The 23,894-nt window shown below is 40.6% G+C and overlaps 1 protein-coding gene across 3 annotated transcripts in view; it reads right to left on the bottom strand.

The window, feature by feature from the left end:
* The window catches only part of egfra (epidermal growth factor receptor a (erythroblastic leukemia viral (v-erb-b) oncogene homolog, avian)), a 288,862-nt gene that overhangs the window by 49,022 nt on the left and 215,946 nt on the right, over positions 1–23,894 (bottom strand). For 2 of the 3 annotated variants that reach the window (XM_072253612.1, XM_072253614.1), the window contains 8 exons: positions 23,480–23,606; positions 22,599–22,672; positions 13,668–13,758; positions 10,793–10,992; positions 9,841–9,973; positions 7,112–7,202; positions 3,171–3,328; positions 2,253–2,294 (listed from right to left, as the gene is read on the bottom strand). In XM_072253612.1, coding sequence (XP_072109713.1) covers positions 2,253–2,294; positions 3,171–3,328; positions 7,112–7,202; positions 9,841–9,973; positions 10,793–10,992; positions 13,668–13,758; positions 22,599–22,672; positions 23,480–23,606 — 916 coding nt within the window. The remainder of the gene's footprint in view (positions 1–2,252; positions 2,295–3,170; positions 3,329–7,111; positions 7,203–9,840; positions 9,974–10,792; positions 10,993–13,667; positions 13,759–22,598; positions 22,673–23,479; positions 23,607–23,894) is intronic. The other variant, XM_072253613.1, reaches the window with a different exon arrangement.

The following is a 23,894-nucleotide window of genomic DNA, read 5'->3' as shown; positions in this document are numbered from 1 at the left end:
TCGGCTTTAACTGGGTGAACCACACAGTTCCTCGTCTAAGCTCATTATCTGGCCCAGTACGGCCACGCACTTCCTCAAAAGCAGCTCGAAACACCAGGTGAACAGACAATGTCTTCAGAAACCTTTCTCCAGCTCTCTCCTTGCAGGCTCCCATGAGTCTCCTCACAATAGGAGTATTTGTCCGCACAAGAATTGAAACTCTGCCCTTCTCAACGGGATCCAGACAAACCAGCGCTAATGTATCAAGGACCTCAGTTACTCCCACATCAGCCTCCAAAAACTCCAGCTTTAATGACAGAAAAAAAACATCATACAGATAATCACCCGCACTAAGACCCCAGATCTCCAGTGCACTGGGTGGCGTCAATGGTAAATACTGGTTGTAAAATGAACAGTACAGCTAAGTGACCTGCGACCCTGTGTCAAGTATGGCTCTAGCATAAATACTCTCTATCCATAGCAATACACTGGAGCTTGGCCCTACTAAGCCTTCAGGAATAGGGATTTTTGCTTTAGGGTGTTCCTTGATATATTGCTGGGAACGTGCTCCCCCAAGATGCCAGGTCATTCCCTCACTGGGTCTCTTCTAAGTTTTCCCGACGTCTCTCTCTGCTTAGGTACCCGGTGGTTCACTCTCCAAGGAGTTTCCTGTTGTTCACGCTCCTGCCTGAACTGTCCCTCTTCACCAGTTATCCAGTTATAACAGACAATATCGGCTGCTCCCCTTCTCGCAGGACCCTGGCCACTAGCAGCCCTCTGTGTAGTCCGTCCCCTATCAGCTCCATCTTGTGTGTGTGTGTGTGTGTGTGGTGGTGGGGCAGATGAGATACCCAGTGATAACAACCGGGACATTTCAGTTCTCAACTCTGCATGATCTCCTTTACCACTCCCCTGGGTGGGCTATCCGTGGTCACTTCAATGCAGGGGGCTACTACCCAGGACTATACCCTGCTGACAGAGGCCCCCCCCCACCCTCCTGCATCTCCCCCTCCTCTCGTACTTCTCTGATGAGCTCAACAAATGAGGGAGGGGGGCCTGTCTTACAAGACAGCTGGAGAACCCAAGTGATCAGGTCCTGGGACTGGCCCTCCGCTGTTTGGTCCATTCTTAATCGATCCACCTCAGCTGTCTGAATGGCCTATGTCGCAAGCAACTTAGCTGCCTCTCCAGCCAAAAAATGTAGGCAGAAAGCTCCCCCCCTTCTTCGGACACGTTCCAAAATCCCGACATGAGATCCATTGGGCTGTCCGTCGTGCCGAGCACCCTTTCTAGTGCTTGCATGTGGGCCGCAGAAGTGGAAAAGGGGTTCTGTTATGGATCTCAGTAGGCCAGCTCAAGCTTTCAACCATTCGCTGTCGTTTTACATCATCAGGGCACTGCCACTCATCTAACTGAGAGGTCTGCTCCACCCAAGTCTCACACTCCTCCTCCCCTTTAGGGGTGGGCTTTGTTCCTGAGAACAGGCGGAGCCTATGATAGCTGGGACTTTGCACCTGGGCATTTTGCCATTTATTCGCCAGGGAGGTAAGGGCTGCTACCAACTTGGAATGGTCAGACCTCGCTGGAGGACTCATTAGACCTCCTATATCAGAGCACTCCTTCCCCTTGCTCTGCTGAAATGAGAGCAACTTGTCTTTTAAAGTCTCCGCCCCCAGCTATGAGAAACTCAGCTTCCGATGCCGTAGGCTCGCCTTCACTCCCCTCCTCCCAGGAAGTATGGACAGCCCACAGCCCCACCTCTCCCGGGGCCCCAATAGCATCAGGCCCTTACGTCAGCACTAGTCTGGACTAAAACAAAGTCTTTGCCCGCCAAACCCCAGTTGTGTGGATGCTGCATGATTCAACACACTGTAACAAATAAGTACCACGAAGTAACAGTACATCACTTACAATGAAAAGATTTAGCTTTATAATTCTTAATTTGACTAAGGATTAATGAAGAAAGAATAAAAAAAAGAAAAGGGCCCATTTTCATGAAACAATTTGATGTGCACAAGTTGGAGCTCATGGTTTCCCCATTGCCGATCCTCCTTCACTCTCACCCCAGGCTTCGTCGAATTACTCTTTATAGCTGTTTTTGTTTGCTGGTCATTTGTTTGATTGGTTACAGATCTTTCAATATAAACTAGTAACAAGTATAAATGGTAGCCAAATATTCTATATAACACATATGTAAAATATGATTTATCGTCAGGAATGATCAGGAAATTTAGAATGTATAAACAAAATAGTGGATCATTTGAGAACTTTACCCAACATAATGATCACAATCTTCAAGCATTGGTCCCTTACACCTGTGATGCAACAGAAATAAAAGATCCAGTTAGTGGAAAACATATCACATCACACTACAATCTATTGCATTCAATTCCCTTTCATTTTTGGTGTGATGAGTTTTATCTTAGTCCAGTAGGATTATTTTTCTAATAACATTTTATAAAATTCCAAGAATGAAGAAGAGAGACTGACTCAGCTTGCTCGTTGCAAATTTCAACTCTGAGATGTGTCGAGGAAAAGCTTGGGAGCAAACAAAACGTGTGGGGGGGGGTGGCGGAATGTCTTTCAGCTTTAGGTCTGTCACTTAAAAACAGAAAAATTGATAGCTAGAATGAATTAATTGGGTAAATGCAGTAACTTGATATAGTTAACACAAAAATTTGCTTTTCGGGAAGATTAGAGGATTCTGCCAAGTACTCAATGATGGATCAGATCTGCGCCTTTTCAGAAAATATTGTCACCTTTCTGCCTGGATGGGGAATAGATTTATGTGCACTTTGATGTTCTATATCGTGAACCATAATTTTTTTTTACCAATTATTTTCCAGAAGGATGAGACATTCAGAGAAGTGAACTGTAGAGACAATAAGCTCTGGACATAAAATCTTTAACAGACCTTTACATAGAAATCTACAACACATTACAGGCCCTTCAGCCCACAATGTTGTGCTGACCATGTTACCTACTCTAGAGACTGCCTAGCATTCTCCTACTGCATAGCCTTCTATTTTTCTAAGCTCCATGTACCTATCTAAGAGTCTCTTAAAAGACCCTATTGTATCCTTCTCTACCACTGTCGCTGGCACCAACCACTCTCTGTGTGACCTTTACAGAAGAGAAATTTATATGTACAACATGATTCATACTATTTGATAGAGCTGGTCATTACTCACCCTTGAGTGCAATTTAGGTGACAGAGTTGGCAATGCTTATTCTCATCAGGGTATTTCCAGATGAGGGTATTATTTTCTCCAGTGATTCCAGAAGGACAGCTTTTCATACAGTGTTGGCCATCTTTAAAATTAGCACATTCGCTACAATTTTGGTTGCCCTGGGTAACAAAACGAATAAATTGACTCTAGTACAATAGACGGTAAAAGCAATCTATCATTGCCCAAATAATACAAAGAAAACCAATTAAAAAAAACAATTATATTGAACTTTTTAACCTTTACTTTCCAAGGTTCAGGAACATTGCCAAGAACCAAAATCTCAAACTCCCACTTCAAATAATTTTCAGTTGAAAAGGACATAACTAAAAGTAGCTGAATAGTTTACATATTCATTTTTTAAAAAAATCATCTTATCCTTTTGGTTTGGTGTCAAGATTCACTTAAACAGAAACAAATAAAAACTAAAAAATGAAGTAGAGAAATAATACAGCACAGGCCACACCTGAAAATAAATAATAAAAGTCTTATATCTGAACCCTCCGGAAAGTTACAAAAAGCAACAGTTAAAATCGTCTTCAATTTAATTGCCAAATCTTAGCCAAGAAAACCTTGGTTATTAAACTATTATTGGAGCTGTGGTACTAAAGAAAACATTAGGATTGTTTCCAGAAATTGGGATTTCATAACATGTTTAAACACAGCTGCAGTGAAGCATGTCCAGCAGAGAGACATGGCATGAAAAAACAACTTCTTACATTGCAGATTTGAATATGCCTCGGCTGATAACCCTCTCTCCTAAAGAAAATTATCACGCCCATTAGACTTGGCAAATTCATTAATTTCTTGATATTTCTAATTTCAATAAGTTTAACACCACTGTAAAATATGAAAATAATATGAAACATCATGTTTCACGTATTCTCAAATGCTATAAACAAGAACCTCAAAACAGATTGTTGTGGTAATTCTCACCAGGGATAACATTGTCCATTTCTGCTGCCAGTTCAGTCATATCAAGCAATGATACACTATATTCATAGGCAGCTTTGAAAGTATTAAAATTACAAGGTACTTCACAGAAGCATTTCTCAAATGTAATTTAACAATCATTGCATTGTGGAATAGAGGTAATTGAAGGTATAGTGAGACAGACTTTAAGTTTCATAAACGAGTCAGGCAACTGGAAAGCATATAGTCAATGGATAATCTGACCATCTCTCACCCTAAAAAAATCTTAAATGAACTGAAGAAGTGAGGAAAGTGGGCTCAAGGTAGGAAATTGTATTCACTAAGTGAGAGGCCAATAGGCTGGCATATGTATTGAAAATAACAATATGGCTATCAACAATACAAGATTAATCTGACAAGACTGTCTGCACTATGCAGCTAAATGTAGAAAATGAGGGATTGCTGTTCCTTGGTTCCCCACACAGCTGTGCTGTTTTCAGCCACGAGGAGTGTATCTGCAGAAATCTGGGAAATACATAGGATGTTAGCTTTTTATGAAGTATGAATGCTGATAGAAACCCAGCAGAGAGACAGACATGCAACATAAAATCAAGCAAGATTTAATGGCTCACAATGCCATTTTTCTTACTTAATGACCTCTCTGATCTGATTTAAAATCCTATATTTGTAGACATTACCTCAGATCAATATGGCAAAAAGTTTAAAATAATATTACTTACAGTATGTTAAAAAATATGGTAATTCAGTCATAAACACAAGTGATTCTGCAGATGCTGGAAATCCACAGCAACACACACAACTGCTGAAGAAACACAGCAGGTCAGACAGCACCTATGGAAATGAACAGACAGACAACATTTCGATCCCGAGACATTGACTGTTTATTCATTCCTATAGATGCTGCCTGACCTGCTGAGCTTCTCCAGCATTTTTCTATGGTAATTCAGCCTCTACATCTACCTAATGAGTACAATTCAATAAATTCTGCTTTCTGTAAAGAAACTAAAATGTTTATTATTTTAAATTCTAAGTTTGCTCTGAGAGAATTCTTCAATGTGATTGGCTACATCATCATATCACAGTATTTTACAACATAGGGTCTTTTGTATGCTGGAGCTGTCCTGAGTTAATAATGACAACAAAATGATTTAGGAGAGATTTCTCCTATATAGCTTAATCTCTGGGCTGATTCCTTTTATGTTATCAGTGGGTAGTGCTGGTTCACTGCTGACAGGAAAATACAGGTGATATATTGTGAATCTAATAAAAGGTAGTAATTCTGAGCTGAATGCTACGGTAGAACAGAGGAATTTTGAAGTACAAATTCAGACGATTAATGTAGGCATCTTAAACTTGCTCACTTGAATCTTTGCCTCGTTTTAGGATATATAATGTGGTATAAGGACATAAGGACATACAGAGATGAAAGACTTCCAATTCTACTCCTCATTCCTATTCTGACATGTCAGTGCATGGCCTCTTCCACTGCCACGAGGAGGTCACACTCAGGCTGGAGGAGCAATACCTTCTATATCATCTGGGCAGCCTCCACCTGATGGCATGAACATTGATTTCTTGAACTTCTGGTAATTGCCCTCTCCCCCTCACAATCCCCATTCCTGTTTCCCTCTCACCTTATCTCCTTACCTGCTCTTCACCTCCCTCTGGTGCTCCTCCTCCATCCCTATCTTCCATGGCCTTCTACCATCTCCTATCAGATTCCCCCTCAGTCCGTTATCTCTTTCACCAATCAACTTCCTAGCTCTTTACTTTACACCCTCCCCAGGTTTCACCCATCCCCTACACTTCTTCCTCCCCTTCTTACTCTGACTTCTCACCTTTCTTTCCGGTCCTGATGAAGGGTCTCAGCCCGATATGTTAAGTGTTTACTCCTTTCCACAGATGCTGGCTGGCCTACTGAGTTCCTCCAGCATTTTGTGTATGTTGTTTTGGATTTTCAGCATCTGCAGATTTTCTCTTGTTAGAGATGGAGGACATTCATTGCTGCCCTAAATGCCATCAGCATACAGGCATTGATGATGATACCATATTGAAGCTAAAGATAACGATTAATGTGTCTGGGCTGAATTGTGTGCTTACACTAATGGTTATATATTTGGGCCTCAGCAAGAAGAAATTCTAATGCACCAAGAAGAACTGGGCTTTTTAATAATTGAACAATAGACTTCATGGTTAATATGATCGAAGTGTTCAGAGTTAGGAAAGAACTGGGTTGAATGAAATGAACAGTTTTCTGTAGCTATGAAATCAGCTGGAAAACTGAGATATTTGGAACAGAGGGCTAAGGAATTTCTAAACTAAACAAGTGGGAGAAATTGGATCCTACTCATTTTTCTGAGGTTCAGAACAGAAGCAAATATACACCAAGGTTTTTATGCTATCTTGTATACCATGGTGAGGAACTTGGAATTCACTAGGCAGCAGTCAGACATCCTAGATCGGAAGTGAAAAATAATTGGGCATGAGCAATTGTTTCCTTGCCTTGCTCTCTATCCCTTATCCATTTTCCCACTTTCATCAATCTCATTAATCCATAAGCATGGCCAAAATGTGCCTGGGCTTCCACTGAAGCCCTCAGCTTAGTGATTTCCCAATATTATTAATTCTCCAGTGGACAGCCAACCTCCTCCTAAGCCACTGCTCCTGATCGCAGTGGAAAGTGAAGATGTTTCCATGATATGTCATTACAGGGTGGCAGTTTCTTACTGTACAACTAAAAAACACCAAAAGCCTTTGCAATCTCATACACACTGCTTGATGCTAATACTTCTTTTTTTGAACCACCTTTATGGCTGATTGGCCCTCAGTCATTCTTTGCCTTGAAATAAAAACATAATTTTTCCAGTGATCTCCATTGTAGCAATGTTCACCATTTTAACTTTTAATACCAGTAAACATTTTGCTCTTTTTCTTTGTATATATGAATGTTCTGTAATGCAATCTTGACTTACAGGTCCTCTGCAAGTTTCAGACCCATTCTGTGGTTTACATTCGCCATCACATTGAAAACACTGGGATCCTTCCATATACTCCCTCACTTTCCTGTGCAAAAATAATAATAAAAATATGGTTTGTGAGTAAACTGAGAACTAAACATCTGAAGAAATGTTAAAATCCCACATCAAGCAGAACTATGTTTGCACTTAAACTTGTAGTTTATATTACAAACAAGAAAAAATAAATGAATGCATTAGTTACATGTAAAGGAGTGCAAAGTCCTTGCTCACTGAGGCTGAGATTGTGAACAAAGCACAAACGGATCAATGATACTGATGCACTTCATCCAAGTAAAATTGTCCTCTGTGTCACTGCACCCATTGAGTTTACCTCAAAGTTTAAGTAAACAGTTCACAGTCTAAAAAGCAAGGGAGCATGATCGACCTGACAGCACTCATTCCCACCAAAAAAAAAACACCTGAGGCAAAGGTTTCGCCAACAATATACTTCACTTTAATAAATCAACATGAATAAACACATTGAAGTATTAAATGCCTTTTGTGTGAAACAACGTGGAAGAACCGCAAAATAACCTATGTCATCTCATCCATTTCCTGTTCCTTTCTTCCAAATGATTTTGTTTTCAGATGGATCTGAACCTTGTTTGCTGACTTCAGTCATTCTATTCCCTCACCCATTGTTAATAGAAATGTCAGGATCCTTAACTGTCTTTGGGCAAAGTTGTCTGCATTTGAGAAAATTCGGCAGACATAAACAAGGGAGAGAAAATTAAATGAGTTAGAGTCTATTTTGTAGATTATTTATTTTACACGCTGTTCATACACATAAGTAGCACACTTCCTCTTGAATCAAGACATGGAGAAGTGTTGGACCAATTCAACTGGAAACAACTCCAAAAGCCTATCTTACAGCTCATTGATTCAATATTAATCATTTGCTGAGAGGGTGGCGCAACAATATTCATTCTGGACGAAAGTGATTCTGCAGAAGCAGAAAATCTTGAGCAGCATGCACAAAGTGCAGCAGGCACTCAGCAAGGGAGCATCTACAGAGGGGAATAAACAGTCGCATTTCAGGTTGAGACCCCTTATTAGTACGCCATCAGGACAAATTCATGATGGCTCTTCCACATGAATCTTCCTGGGAGCTTCTGTGTTTGCTCTGCGACCAAACCACCAGCAACTAAGCCTCGCAACCCCAACCCACCATACCGCAACACAACAGAAAGAAAAATAAATGAAAATAACAATCTGAATTTATTAACTATTTCTAGTTTCCTATCAGACATTAATTGTGAAAATGTATTTATTATCAGATTTTAGTAATTAGTATCCAAATTTACACACCATAGTTTACTAATGGAACAAATTAGCTACTAGCCCACAGTGGAAAATATTATTGGTCTACTTTGATATTTTTGCAAGTAGAAAAGGAAAACTCTAAATACTGTCAATGGAGTTACTTATCCCAATATTAATTTATGTTTTTTTTCTTTCCAATAGTTTGTTGAATCATGAGAGATTTGGGAATCAGTGGTGAAGGCAGCTTTTTCATCAAAGCACCTTCTCTGCATAATTGAATGCAATGGTAGAATATCAGCCACATGGATTTCTTGTTTTTTCCACTTTATCAAATATTTACTGCTTAAAAAAAACAAATGACTTTTCCTGTAAACAGAGTGATTCCTTTGCAGGAATAATACAGAAGGCTTAACTGTACAGCAGTCACTTACTTTACATCAAGTTAAAACATATCCCTGAACTAGATGAATATCAGACTCATCAAGGGAGTACATTATTAAAAACTGACCAATAAAAGGAAACATATCACATAGTAGTGGTACCAGATGGAATACAGGGTGTTGCTCCTCCAACCTGAGTGTGGCCTCATTGCAGCAGTAGAGGAGGTCATGGACTAACATGTCAGAATGAGAATAGGAAGTGGGATTGAAATAAATGGCAACAGGGAAATCCTGCTTTTTCTTGCAGACAGAGTGTAGGTACTCAGCAAAGCAGTCTCCCAATCTACATTGAGTCTCACCAATATACAGTAGTTGATCCCAACAGACCTGTAGGTGAAGTGTCGCCTCACCTGGAAGGACTGTTTGGGACTCTGAATGGGAGGGAGGAGGTCTAGAGGCAGGTGTGGCATTTGTTCCGCTTGCGAGGAAAACTTAGTTGATTAGTTTTTGTAGTAACACTGTTATATTTATATTAGGGAAATGATATAATTATTTGTTGATTGTACTTTCTTAAAGTAACAACAAAGCTGCCAGTGGAATCTGCACCTGGAGAAAGGGTTAGATGACACACATATCCATTGATGACTCTCTTCAAAATGTTGTACCCAGTTAAAGTAGATCCGATTGTAATAATGGCCACCTGCATTCCATCCAAAGATGTGCTTAATTGTGAGGAAAAGGAAATAGGGCTTTACTAATTTGAGGCAGAATATCCAGCAAGGATACAAGACATTTGGCCAGTGGTCAGTCAATATAAGGGATTAGTCTCTAATGACTATTGTGGGATTTTTAAATAAGATATCTCATTTCTTTTCAAAAGTTATTCTTGCTTTTACCTACAGCACCTACTCAGGCAATAATTTGCAGATCTCTAATTTGATAGGCTCCATTATTGGAAGCAATCAGCTCAATAATCCAAAGCATCTTTTCAAATTTTTAAGACAGCATTAAACATTCCGCCAAGTATTTCATTATAATTACCCATCAAAAATGTTGCACTTCTTAACACACATTCTTTCACGGATGTAATAACGACAAGAAAAGCACTGCGAGGGTCCAGGGCCCCAACAACCATCGTCAGAACACAGCGGATGGCAGATCCGTTTTTCAGCTTCTAGGTGGCAGAAATGAAAAACAATTTTCAGACAGGATGAATATCATAATTGAAGGATAAGCATGCTTTTCATAACCAATTAAAAAAATTTACATCCTGACTGATAATGTTCCCACTTTACTTGCTCAGCAGGAACAAACACTAAATACCAGAATTTTGTAACCGGGAAAGCTAACAACTACACAGATAAACTAAAAGTACACAAAAAATGATCATTAATGATTAAGAGTAGAACAGAAACCAAGAGAAATGTTTAAATGAAAACTTAAAGTAAACCAAGGATACAAGATGAGCACAACACTTTATAGTACCAGCGACCAGTCTCAATTCCCACTGCTGTCTGTAAGGAGTTTGCACGTTCTCTCCATGACCAAGTGAGTTTCTTCAGGGTGTTCTGGTTTTCTTCCACAATCCAAAGACATACTGCTTGGTAGGCTCACTGATCATTATAAATTGTCCTGTGATTAGGCTTTCCTTTTTTATCATTCAGTAACTTCTATATAACTGAAGGTTTAAACAAATGATCGCATACAGACACAAAAAAAGTGATGATATTTTTCAGTTAGAGGTAATATTACACCCCCCCCTCCCCTAGTTTTGGATTAATAAATTAAAGTTAAGAGGACAGCTGGTATTGGATACAGGCACAACAGAAAGCCTTGATCTGGAGATAATCTTATGTAGCAAGGCTACAATATTCTTAAAGGAAAGCTCAAATCCTTTATTGATTCCAGAGTCAAAGGAAAACAGGGAACAACTGCAAACTAACTCTGTCAAAATTAAGATGTGTGAGAGTTTGATATAAGGCTATTCACTTACCACATTCTGCCTTTGGCTTATTTCTCTTTATAGCGATTTCCTGCCGGGGAGATTTGAAGAGTTGTTTCCAGGCCACGGTCCACACATAGCAGAGTTTCTTGTTGTTAAATATCTTTACATCACCATCGCTAACCTCTTTGAGGGAACGCAGTCCCAAAGACCTGATGCCCAGGTTGGCCAAAGCAAATGATACACTGCTGCTGAAGTGGAAAGGAGTTACGTGAAGAAAATTAGAACACAAGACAGGTGCTGTGCCCAGTTTAGTAATGAGTTACTTTCACAGAGTTACACATCACTTTGAAGTCACCCTTCAACTCACTACATCCATGCTGACCACCAGGTGGTCATCTATACTAATACCATTTACCAACACTTGGTCAAAAGCCTTCTTTGCCTTGGCAATTCAAGTGCTCACGTAGGTATTTAAAATTCTGCAAATCTATCAGTCTCTGTCACCAGAATAGACATCCTGAGTGAAAAATAATTTTCCTCAGATCCCTTCCAGTGGCTGACCTTAAACATCCCCTTTAGCTTTGGATGTCCATTTGTGGAGAAAGATGTTTGTCACTACCCACAAAAATAGACGTGGACATCTCTGTTGCAAATAAAATCAACCTAGCCTATCCAGTATCTCCTCATTCATTGAAAGGTGAAATTAATATTGCACAATAAAAAAAATCCCTTTCCTGAGTTAACTGCTGGGTCACAGTATATTTCTCCCTTCTGCTGTAGTTTTATTGCTTGCAATTCAAAGCCATCTAAACTTTGTTATCATCTTCCACCTTCTACACTCCAGTTCTAATTTTTTTTGAGGCACCCTCATTAGAAGCTTGATGAACTCAAAACCAGAATAAAGCTAGTATCTGTTAAAAGGATGAAGAATTCTCTGCAAAAAAGAAAAATTCTTACATTGCAGTAGTGATTACACCTCACAAGTACAGCTATGCTATTCAATACTAGCATATATTGAGGTCATGAATCGTTTATATTTTCTCTATCCTTCTTTCTGATATAATGACATCAACTAAGTACTAGATTTAACTATTCTGTCAAAATCACTGAATTTAAAACAGAAGATTCATCTTTATTTAGGAAAGTGATGCAGATTGAAATATGCAAATTTACTTACAGATTTTCACTAGTGCTTATTCCCTTGTTCTAGTCCTACACTCAGGACAGTCTAGCTCACCAATAATGGCATTGCTGAAATGCCTATATCTGCGTCAATGCACCTAAGACCCCACTCTACTGATGCAGGCCCTCCTTCCTCTGATGAGAACTCTTGTTAATGCTGTAGTTGAGGAGAAACAACTTGTCAGCAGCCCAGATTGAAAAGTTAGCTTCAAAACCAGGATTTGAATCTTCAATTAATAAAATCATTGTAGTTGATTTTTCTTGGAGAAATATGCAACTACCCTTGGGGCATATTATACAATCCAATTCCCAATCAAAAAGGCAGCCTTTTCTTAGATTTATTCTGAAATCAAACACAAGACACTATTCAAGAGCAACATGCCTATCTTTTCGCAATATTTGTTTGGTGTCTCTCATGGAATTAAGAGTTTTACTCTGGTATTAAATTAGATCATTGATGATCAGCAGCTCAACTTCATTTACTGGACTTCGCTCTACATTGCTTAATATCCATGCCTTACAAGTTTCACTCCTAAATTACAGGGTTATAATGTTAAGAATATATCCTATTATTAAGTTTTTCTACATAGAGGGTTGTGAATGTCTGAAATGAGGAGGGATGGAGGCAGATACAATTGTAGTGCTTAAAAGTCAGTTGGGCAGGTACTTAGAAAGGAGCTTCAAGGAGGGATACCGGTGTCAAGCAAGCAAATACGATTAGGGTAGATAGGCACTTTGGTTAGCATAGACAATAGGGCCTGTTTCTGTGCTGTATGATTCCTGATTCCCACACTAGTTCTTCCATTAGCAACATGGCTCCCAGATGTCAGCAAGAATTGGGGCAGTGTAGTCTCTCCCGCAGTGCAAGTGGTCAGCTACACAAATAAACACAATGTTGTCACTGGTATAGGCACGTTCCTGGCTCCTTCACTGTCAAACCTGTCACTTAAATGGAATGCTTATTAATGAAAAAAAATAAAAATTTTAAAAATAAAACACAGATGGTTAATTAAACAAACATACTTACTGTAGGTCAAAGTAAACCTTTCTCCCGCTGATGTTATGAGCCCCACTGTACTAGCACTACGTTAAATCCAGCATGGGTTCACCTAGTGAATTAGTTAGTTTGGGAGATAAGCAATCTGCCAAAGTAGACACTATGGTGGCCTGCTAGGTAATGAGGAGTCAAGCCCTACAGACAGGGCTTAGCTGAGTGGAAGGCTGGTTACCCAGTCATCAATGTCAAACTGTTGAGTTATGGGTATATCCTTCAGCAGATCTTGACAAAAAAAAAAAATGCTACAAACTGCAATGGATCTCCAAAAATGAAGCACCACCATCTTAACTTTGTATTTTCTCTCCTTGAGCTAATGACTAAAATTTTATTACTTTCTCCAATTACTTTTCATACCTACCCAAGGTAACTTTAGACTGGGCAAAATATGGAAAAAAGTAACAGCTTAACTAAGTAACATCCCAAAATTTTACAACGGTGGAAGCTGAAACATTCTGTTGCACCAAGCCACATATTTTTCAATGACCTTGATCTCACATTAACCACATTTGAATCAGAAATGTGATGCTAAGGTATAATAAGTTTAATGGACACAACTTACGTTCCAGTTGTGAAACATGGGAAAAATCTAACAAAAAATTGAATTTTTAATGCATTCATAATTTAATAAATGATTTCTTACCATTAATAAAACATTCTTATCAAATGCACATATCTACTACTTACTGATGCTGAGTTCGGCCACGCACTATTTCGAGATTTTCAAACACTTGTAGATCTGTGTAATTATCTGGCCAACTTTGAATTAAAAAATAGCCTAGAAAAAGATTATTAAAAATACATCAAACGTGTGAAATGTCGCAACAATTGTACATGGGTGAAGAAATTCAGCAGATATTATTCTGTCAATAATGTTATTTGATCAACCAAACTAGTTTCTACATATGAACATCTTTTTTTCCACAATGGTATTCAATATAATGCAGGCCCTGGCCAATTTTTTTTTAAATTGGAGGATTATATTGATAAAGAAAAGGAGTGGGGTCAAGAAGGGGTAACAAAGGATTATTTTGAAGAGATAACACAGGAAGGAATTTTGTTAAACATTCCTGCCAGGAGTGTTGAAGCCATCAGCTCATAGCTTTGATCAAACATAGAAGACTACTAGATGCTCACAAATGAAGCTGCAATGGTGTACAATGTGCAGGAAGTTCAAGCCAAAAGATTGTAAGAGCACCCAACTTTCCATTTTAAGAATGCTTATAAAAGAGATCTAAATGTCTTCAGTAATGATTACGACAAGTAGGAAACAAGCTGATTACGGAGGTGAGCAGCAACATTGGTAATAACGAAGGATCGGAAATTGTGTTGTGCCAGGGAACTGGCAAAAGTTAATGTCTCACTTGCATACAAACATTAAAAAATGCAGCAAGAGTAAGTTCTCAGCCTCTTATGCCTTCTCTGCCATTCTGTTAGATTATGCTTGATCTTTTACCACACTACTACTTTGTGCACTAATCCCGTATCCATAGATATTTTCAATATCCAAAAATATAACTCAATTTCTATTTTGAATACATTTAGCATTCCAAAGCCCAGAGACAGAGAATGATCCCACCCCACCATCTCAGTCGTGGAAGGCCCAAACTTTATTTAGAAACCATATTCCCTCATTTCAGAAACACCAACCAGAATAAATACCAATTCTGCCCCTCTATTGTGAAGCTGCACAAAAAATTTCTATCAAGAATACTACCGCTTGTTTTTCTAATCTCTTGAGGAAAGAAAGCTTAAGGGTGACTAATTTCTGCTCACAGATCACACCCTCAATGTAGGAATCAATATGCTGTATTCATTCTAATAAAAATATATCTATCATCATATCACTATCTTTCAGGCGTGGGCAGCGTCGGTGCGGGAGCAAGGAGTGCTCGAGGTCGACGGACGACTGGAGATCGGAGGATCAGCCGTTGTAGGTAGGCCGAGAAAGATCGGGACTACCTAGGCATTACCTGAGGAGGAAAGTAAAACTGCGCAGGTGCGGGTGACGTCAGTGACGAGCGTGGAGTTTAAAAAGAGGCCCACTTTCAGGTGCGGACAGCGGAGTGCGCGGGAGCAGAGTGCTGGGCTTTGGCTCAGTGGGCTTCAGCGTAAGGGGGTCTTCAGTGAGAGGTAATCAGTGAGCCTGAGTACGTGCTTGCTGAGGAAAAAAGGTAAGGTCGGTAGGTACTTTTTCATTTATTCTGATTAATCTGGGATCAGGTAATGGGGGAGAGAGTTAGAGCAGTGGTGTGCTCCATATGCAGTATGTGGGAGGTCAGGGTCAATGCCGTTGTCCCTGATGACCACACCTGCAGAAGGTGCATCCAGCTGCAGCTCCTATCAGAGCGAGTTAGGGAATTAGAGCTGGAGCTGGATGAACTACGGATCATTCAGGAGGCAGAGACAGAGATAGATAAGAGTTATCAGGAGGTAGTCACACTGAAAATACGGGAGGTAGGCACCTGAGTGACTGTCAGGAGATGGAGGCGGAGCAGGCAAAGAGAGCAGAGCACCCCTGTGGCCATTCCCATCAACAATAAGTATACCGTTTTGGATACTGTTGGTGGGTATGACCTACCAGGAACAAGTTGCAGTGGTCCTGTCCCTGGCACTGAGGTTGGACCCTCAACTCAGAAGGGGAGGAGGGAAGAGAGGACAGCAGTAGTGATAGGGGATTCTATAGTCAGGGGGGCAGATACGAGATTTTGTGGGGGTGATTGGGAGTCTCGGATGGTATGTTGCCTCCCTGGTGCCGGGGTCCGGGACACCTCAGTTCGGGTTCAGGTTATTCTCGAGAGGGAGGGCAAGAATCCAGATGTTGTGGTCCGTGTAGGGACCAACGACGTGGGTAGGAAGAGTGAGGGGGTCCTGCGTCGTGAGTTCAGGGAGTTAAGTGCGAAGCTGAAAGGTAGGATCTCCAGGGTAACAATCTCAGGATTGCTACTTGTGCTATGTGGGAGTGAAGCGAGGAACAGAAGGATTATACAGATCAATATGTGGCTGAGAGGATGGTGCAGGAGGGAGGGCTTCAGGTTTTTAGATAATTGAGCTTTGTTCCAGGGAAGGTGGGATCTGTTCCGACGGGACCGTTTACACTTGAACTGGAGAGGTACTAACATTCTTGCAGGAAAGTTTGCTAGTGCTGCTCGGGGGGGGGGGGTTTAAACTAAATTTGCAGGGGGCAGGGATCCAGAATGTGAGAGAGGATAGCGAGATGAAGTATAAAGGACAGGTGGGGATTACACGGTTCCGGAATATTAAGTGTGAAGTAGAGAAAGGTGAGGTGGAACGAGTGATAAGGAGGATACATGTGGAGAGGGATGGTCTGACGGAGCATGGAGTTAAATGTGCAGAAAGAGTAAGTAAATTTAAGAAGGACAACAGAATTCAAGGGGTGTATAGCCCGGTGAGAGTTTGGGGAGCTGGGTTATGCACAACAGGTAGCGATTTAAACAGAGAGAGGAGAAATGGGTTAAAAATTCTCTATCTGAATGCGCGAAGTGTCAGAAATAAGGCGGATGAGCTTGAAGCTCAGGTGCGAATGGGTAACTATGATGTTGTTGGGATAACGGAGACATGGCTGCAGGGGGATCAGACCTGGGAATTGAATGTACAAGGGTATACGTGCTATCAAAGGGACAGAAAGGTGGGCAGAGGGTATGGGGTGGCCTTGTTGGTGAGGAATGAGATTCAGTCCCTTGCAAGGGGGGACATAGAATTAGGAGAAGTAGAGTCAGTGTGGATAGAACTGAGGAACAGTAAGGGCAAAAAGACCCTAATAGGTGTTATCTACAGGCCCCCAAACAGTAGCATGGATATTGGGTGCAAGTTGAACAGGGAGTTAACAATGGCATGTGGCAAAGGAAATGTCGCAGTAGTTATGGGGGATTTCAACATGCAGGTGAACTGAGAAAACCAGGTTGGTACTGGACCCCAGGATAGGGAGTTTGTAGAGTGCCTACGGGATGCATTTTTGGAGCAGCTTGTACGAGAGCCGACCAGGGATAAGGCTATTCTGGATTTAGTGTTGTGCAATGAACAGGATTTGATAAGTGATCTTGAAGTAAAGGAGCCATTAGGAGGTAGTGACCATAATATGATAAGTTTTTATCTGCAAGTTGAGAGGGATAAGGGCAGATCAGAAGTGTCAGTATTGCAGTTGAACAAAGGAGACTATGGAGCCATGAGGGAGGAGCTGGCCAAAGTTGACTGGTCGGATATCCTAGCAGAGAAGACAGTGGAACAGCAATGGCAGGTATTCTTGGGAATAAAGCACAAGGTGCAAAATCAGTTCATCCCCCGGAGAAGGAAGGATTCAAAGGGGGGAAAGTGGCCACAGTGGTTGACAAAGGAAGTCAGAGATAGCATAGCATTAAAAAAAAGTACAACAGAGCTAAGGTGAGTGGGAAGACGGATGATTGGGAAATTTTTAAGGAGCAACAGAACTTAACTAAAAAGGCTATATGGGGAGAAAAAATGAGGTATGAACGCAAGCTAGCTAGGAATATAAAGGGGGATAGCAAAAGTTTTTTTTTAGGTATGTGAAGAGAAGGAAGATAGTTAAGAACAATGTTGGGCCCTTGAAGAATGAATTGGGAGAAATTGTTCTGGGAAACAGAGAAATGGCAGCCAAATTTAATAAGTACTTTGGATCTGTCTTCACTAGGGAAGACACATGCAATCTCCCAGATGTAGGGATGGGCCAAGGACATAGGGTAACAGAGGAACTGAAACAGATTGACATTAGGAAGGAAACAGTGATGAGTAGACTGATGGGACTGAAGGCTAACAAATCCCCAGGTCCAGATGGTCTGCATCCTAGGGTACTAAAGGAGGTGGCTCTGGAAATTGCGGATGCATTGGTGATCATTTTCCAATGTTCCTTAGATTCAAGATCAGTTCCTGAGGATTGGTGAATGGCTAATGTTATCCCACTTTTTAAGAAAGGAGGGAGGGAGAAAACAGAGAACTATCCCCCTGTTAGCCCAACATTAGTAGTGGGGAAGATGCTAGAGTCCATTATTAAAGATGAAATAGCAGCATATCTTGATAGCAGTGATAGGATTGGGCCAAGCCAGCATGGATTTACCAAGGGCAAATCATGCTTGACTAATCTATTGGAGTTTTTCGAGGATGTAACCAGGAAGATAGACGCGGGAGATCCAGTGGATGTGGTGTACCTTGACTTTCAGAAGGCATTTGATAAGGTACCACATAGGAGATTGGTGGGTAAAATCAGAGCTCATAGCATTGGGGGGAGGATATTGACATGGATAGAAAACTGGTTGGCAGATAGAAAGCAAAGAGTAGCAGTGAATGGGTGTTTCTCGGAATGGCAGGTGGTGACTAGTGGGGTGCCACAGGGCTCGGTATTGGGACCACAGCTGTTTACGATTTACGTCAATGATTTAGAGGAAGGCATTGCGAATAACATCAGCAAGTTTGCTGATGATACTAAGCTGGGTGGCAGTGTGACATGTGATGAGGATGTTAGGAGAATTCAAGGTGACTTGGATAGGCTGGGTGAGTGGGCAGAAACTTGGCAGATGGCGTTTAATGTGAATAAGTCTGAGGTTATTCACTTTGGGAGCAAGAACAGGAAGGCAGATTATTATCTGAACGGTGTGGAGTTAGGTAAGGGAGAAATACAAAAAGATCTAGGAGTACTTGTTCATCAGTCTCTGAAGGTGAATGAGCAAGTGCAGCAGGCAGTGAAGAAGGCTAATGGAATGTTGGCCTTTATTACAAAGGGAATTGAGTACAAGAGCAAGGAAATCCTTTTGCATTTGTACAGGGCCCTGGTGAGACCACACCTGGAGTACTGTGTGCAGTTTTGGTCTCCAGGGTTAAGGAAGGACATCCTGGCTGTGGAGGAGGTGCAGCGTAGGTTCACTAAATTAATTCCTGGGATGTCTGGACTGTCTTACGCAGAGTGGTTGGAGAGACCGGGCTTGTACACGCTGGAATTAAGGAGATTGAGGGGGGATCTGATTGAGACATATAAGATTATTAAGGGATTGGACGAGATAGAGGCAGGAAATATGTTCCAGCTGCTGGGAGAATCCAGTACCAGAGGGCATGGTTTAAGAATAAGGGGTAGGTCATTTAGGACAGAGTTGAGGAGGAACTTCTCCCAGAGAGTTGTGGAGGTGTGGAACGCGCTACCTCAGAAGGTAGTGGAGGCCAATTCTCTGGATGCTTTCAAGAAGGAGCTAGATAGGTATCTTATGGATAGGGGAATCAAGGGTTATGGAGACAAGGCAGGAACCGGGTATTGATAGTAGATGATCAGCCATGATCTCAGAATGGCAGTGCAACCTCGAAGGGCTGAACTTCTGCACCTATTGTCTATTATGTAGAGAGACAAGATCCAAATAACATAGTGCAGGTGCAGTCTCACAAGAGCATTTTATAATTCAAGTAAAAAAAAAACTTTCTTCAAATTTCCTGCAATAAAGCTATATACCCTTCATCATTCTCATTACTGGTTGTATGGCAGGGGGATGGGAACCAGTATGATAGAGCTGAGGATGATCCAGCAGGTTTACAAGTAGATGATGGATATAACATGAATGTAATGAACGACAAGCCAATAATTAGGTACAAATGCAGACAGAGCAAAGAGTTAAATTGTACCACAGAGGCAAAATTCAAAAGGGTGAAGAATGCAGGACTGAAGGTGCTGTATTTATATGCACGTAGCATTCAGAATAAGGTGGATGAACTTGTGGCACAATTAGAGATTAGTTGGTATGACGTTGTGGGTGTCACTGAGTCGTGGCTGAAAGGAGGCCATAGTTGGGAGCTTAACATCAAAGGATATACTTTGTGTCGAAAGGACAGGCAGGAAGGCATAGGTGGTGGTGTGATTCTATTGGTAGGAGATGAAATTACATCTTTAGAAAGAGGTGACACAGGGTCAGAGAATGTTGGATCTTTATGGGTGGAGTTAAGAAATTGCAAGGGTGAAAAAACCATTACAGGAGTCTTATATAGGCCTCCAAATAGTAGCCAAGATGTGGGGTTAAGATTGCAAAGAGAGTGGGAAAAGGTATGTAATAAGGATAATGACACAATTGTAATTGGGGGCTTCAATATGCAAGGGGATTGGGAAATCAGGTTGGTGTCGGATCACAAGAGAGGTAGTTTGTTGAATATCCATGAGGTGGCTTTTTAGAGCAGCTTGTACTGGAGCCTATTTGGGAAAAGAGATTGGGCATTGAGTAATAACCCAGATATTATTAGGGAGCTTAACATAAAGGAACCTATAGGAGGCGGTGATCATAACATGATTGAATTGATACTGTAATTTGAGAGGGAGAAGAATAATTCACATAATTGCAATGGAATAAAGGGAATTACAGAGGCATGAGAGGGGAGCTTGCCCAGATGGACTGGAGGAGGATACTGACAGGGATGATGGCACAGCAGAGTCGGCTGAAGTTCTGGGAATAGTTTACAAGACAGAGGACAGAGAAAAGAAGTTTTTATGGCAGGGATAAGCAACCATAACTGACAAAGGAAGCTGAAGACTGCATAAAAGACAAGAAAGGGTATATTAGGTAGCAAAAGTGAGTGGGAAGTTGGATGATTGGGAAACATTTAAAATGCAACAAAAGACAACTAAAAAGCCTATTAGAAGGGAATAGATGAAATATGAGGGCAGACTACCAAATAATATAAAGCAGGATACCAAATGTTATTTCAGTTATGTAAGAAGTAAAAGGGAGGAGAGAGTTGATATTGGACCACTGGAAATTGATGCTGGTGAGGTAGTAATGGGAGACAAAAAAAAATGGCAGATGAACTTAATGTGTACATTGCATCCATCTTCACTATTCTTTGAAGACACTAGTAGTACGCCAGAGGTCCATGAGTGTCAGGGAGCAGGAGTGAGCGCCATTGCTATTACAAAGGAAAAAGTGCTTGGCAAACTCAAAGGTCTTAAGCTGGATAAGTCACCTGGGTCAGATGGACAATATCCCAGAGTTCTGAGACAAATTACTGAAGAGGTAACAGATGCATTTGTCATGATATTTCAAGAATCACTTGATTCTGGCATGGTCCTAGAGGACAGGAAGATTGCAAATGTCACTCCACTCTTTAAAAAGGAAGAAAGGCAAAAGAAAGGAAATTATTGGCCAGATAGCCTAAGCTCAGTGTTTGGGGAAGTGTTGGAGTCTATTATTAAGGATGTGGTTTTGGGGTACTTGGAGACCAGTGATAAATAAGTCAAAGTCAGCATGGTTTCTGTAAAGGGAAATCTTGCCTGACAAATCTCTTAAGAGTTACTTGAGGAAGTAACAAGCAGGATGGACAAATGAGAGGCAGTGAGTGTCATTTACTTGGATTTTCAGAAGGCATTTGATAAGGTGCCACATATGAGGCTGCTTAACAAGATAAAATCATATGGCATTACAGGAAAGATACTGGCATGGATGAATGAATGGCTGACAGGCAGGAGGCAGCAATTGGGGATAAATGGAGCCTTTTCTGGTTGGCTGTCAGTGACTAATTGTGTTTCTCGGGGGTCAGTATTGGGACCCCTACTTTTCACATAGTGTGTCAATGATTTAGATAATGGTATTGATGGTTTTGTGGCAAAGCTTGTGGATGATATGAAGATAGGTGGAGGGGTAGGTAAGGCTGAGGAAGCAAAGCAATTGCAGCAGGACTTAGACAAATTGAAAGAATGGGCAAAAAGTGGCAGATGGAATACAGTGCTGGGAAATGTCTGATAATGCATTTTGGTAAAAGAAACAATAGTGAGGACTACTATCTAAATGGGGAGTAGGTTCAAACATCAGAGGTGCAGAGGGACTTAGGAGTCCTCAGCAAGACTCCCAGAAAGTTAATTTACAGGTTGAGTCTGTAGTACACAAGGAAAATACAATGTTCACATTTATTTCAAGGAGAACAGAATATAAAAGCAAGGAGATAATGCTGAGCCTTTATAAGACACAAGTCAGACCACACTTGGAATATCGTCAACAGTTCTAGGCCGCACATCTCAGAAAGGATGTGTTGTCATTGGAGAGGAGGTTCATAAGGATAACTCCAGGAATGAAGGGGTTAACACGAGGAGTATTTGGCAGCTCTGGGCCTGTACACACTGGAATTAGAAGAACGTGTGGGGATCCCATTGAAACCTACTGAATGTCGAAAGGACTAGATAGGGTGGATGTGGAGAGGATGTTTCCTATGGTGGGGGTATCCAGAACTAGAGGGCACAGACTCAAAATAGAACAGAGGTAAGGAGGAATTTCTTTCAGTAGACAGTAGTAAATCTGCTCTGCCACAGACTGGTGGAGGCCAAGTCCATGAGTATATTTAGGTGGAAGTTGATAGTTTCCTGATTGGTTAGGGAATGAAAGGATATGACGAGAAGGCAGGTGTATGGGGATGAGTGGAATCTGGGATCAGCCATGATGGAATGGTGGATCAGACTCAATGGGCTGAATGGCCTAATTCTGCTCCTATGTCTTATGGTCATATATTTGCATATTACCTTTTGGATGTGTACAAGGACATGCAGGTTCCTCTGAAAACATTTCATGCTCTCACCATTTAAAAAAAAACCAGCTTAATAGCATCTAAAAATCCCAAACAACTAACCTGTTATTTCTTTGACAGTTCTAAAGATTTCCAATTTTTCTAGAAGCAGTGGAGGTGCTTTTGAGAAGTTATCACTAAAATGGAGAAACAGGCATTAACAGTATATATTCTGCTGAATGATTCCCCTGAAATTGGATAAACTATCACACAACATTTCTATATGTTAAGCTCAAATTAGAGTTAGTCCAGGTCCTTTTGTCTAACAATACAAAGATTTTTCTGGAAAATTGATATAATCACAGTTCACACTTCTTGAATATTAATTTTCTTGTTAAGTACAGCAGTATCATCAGTAAACATTTCTATACTTTTTGTTCCAAAGGTATATCAAAGTATATTTTATGTTATTTAAAATGAATTTACTCTTGGGTGTTTGACAAGGCGGTCTGATTAAAATACACAAGTTTCACAGTAAGCTTTTCCTTAAAAAATGTCTAAGCATAAAACTGCTTTACCACACTTAACTATACCAGAATTAGACAAACATTTCAATGTTTTAAAGCATGGCCTAACATATGGAAAGAAAATGTTCCAAAACCACCAGAAGTATAAAAGCATCTAGAGTGCAGATGAAGGGTCTCAGCACAAAGTATTGGCTATTTATTTCCCTCTGTAGATTTTGCCTGACTTTGTGTTTCTCCAGTGTTTTGTGCACGTTACTCCAGACTTCCAGCATCTGCAGGCTCTCACGTCTTCATAAATCTAAAACTGATTCACCATGAACCTTGTCCCTGAGAGGATAACTTATTGCAATTAATGTTGGTGTAAGTGATCTCGGAATCTATACTAAGAATAGCTTTATTCTCAATTCAGTATGGAAAGCTTGTTTACCTTGAGGACATTACTCTGTAAATTAATAGAAATGCTATGAAATTATTTACCCTTTGAAGGCCACTTCCAAAATGACCACATTGCCATTAATTTTGGTGCAATTTTTAAATGAATCAATATTTGAGGAATTGATTGACATGGCATCCTTCAAGGGTGCAACTCCAATTCCACTGCAGTCTGAGAAAAGAGAAGATTGGAAGTAAGCAAATGGTTAGATTCAAACAGATTTATTTTTAAATGCAAATCTCCACTTACATGGCGCCATTCATGAACTTAATTTTGGAAAAAAAATTAGAGAGATTATGTGCCTATGACACTGATACAAGTAAGCTTTTCATTGTACCTGTGTGCACAGCACATGTACGTGTGCACATAATAATTAACTTGGCTTTTGATGAGGTATTCTTATAAAATTGAAAATATAGTTACCAATTCGCACATATCGAGGCTGTACAACTTGCAATA

Source organism: Mobula birostris, chromosome 3 (genome assembly GCF_030028105.1).
Source record: "Mobula birostris isolate sMobBir1 chromosome 3, sMobBir1.hap1, whole genome shotgun sequence".
NCBI lineage: Eukaryota > Metazoa > Chordata > Chondrichthyes > Myliobatiformes > Myliobatidae > Mobula > Mobula birostris.
Note: the sequence above shows the minus strand (reverse complement) of the source record. Positions and strands in the feature narration are given on the sequence as shown.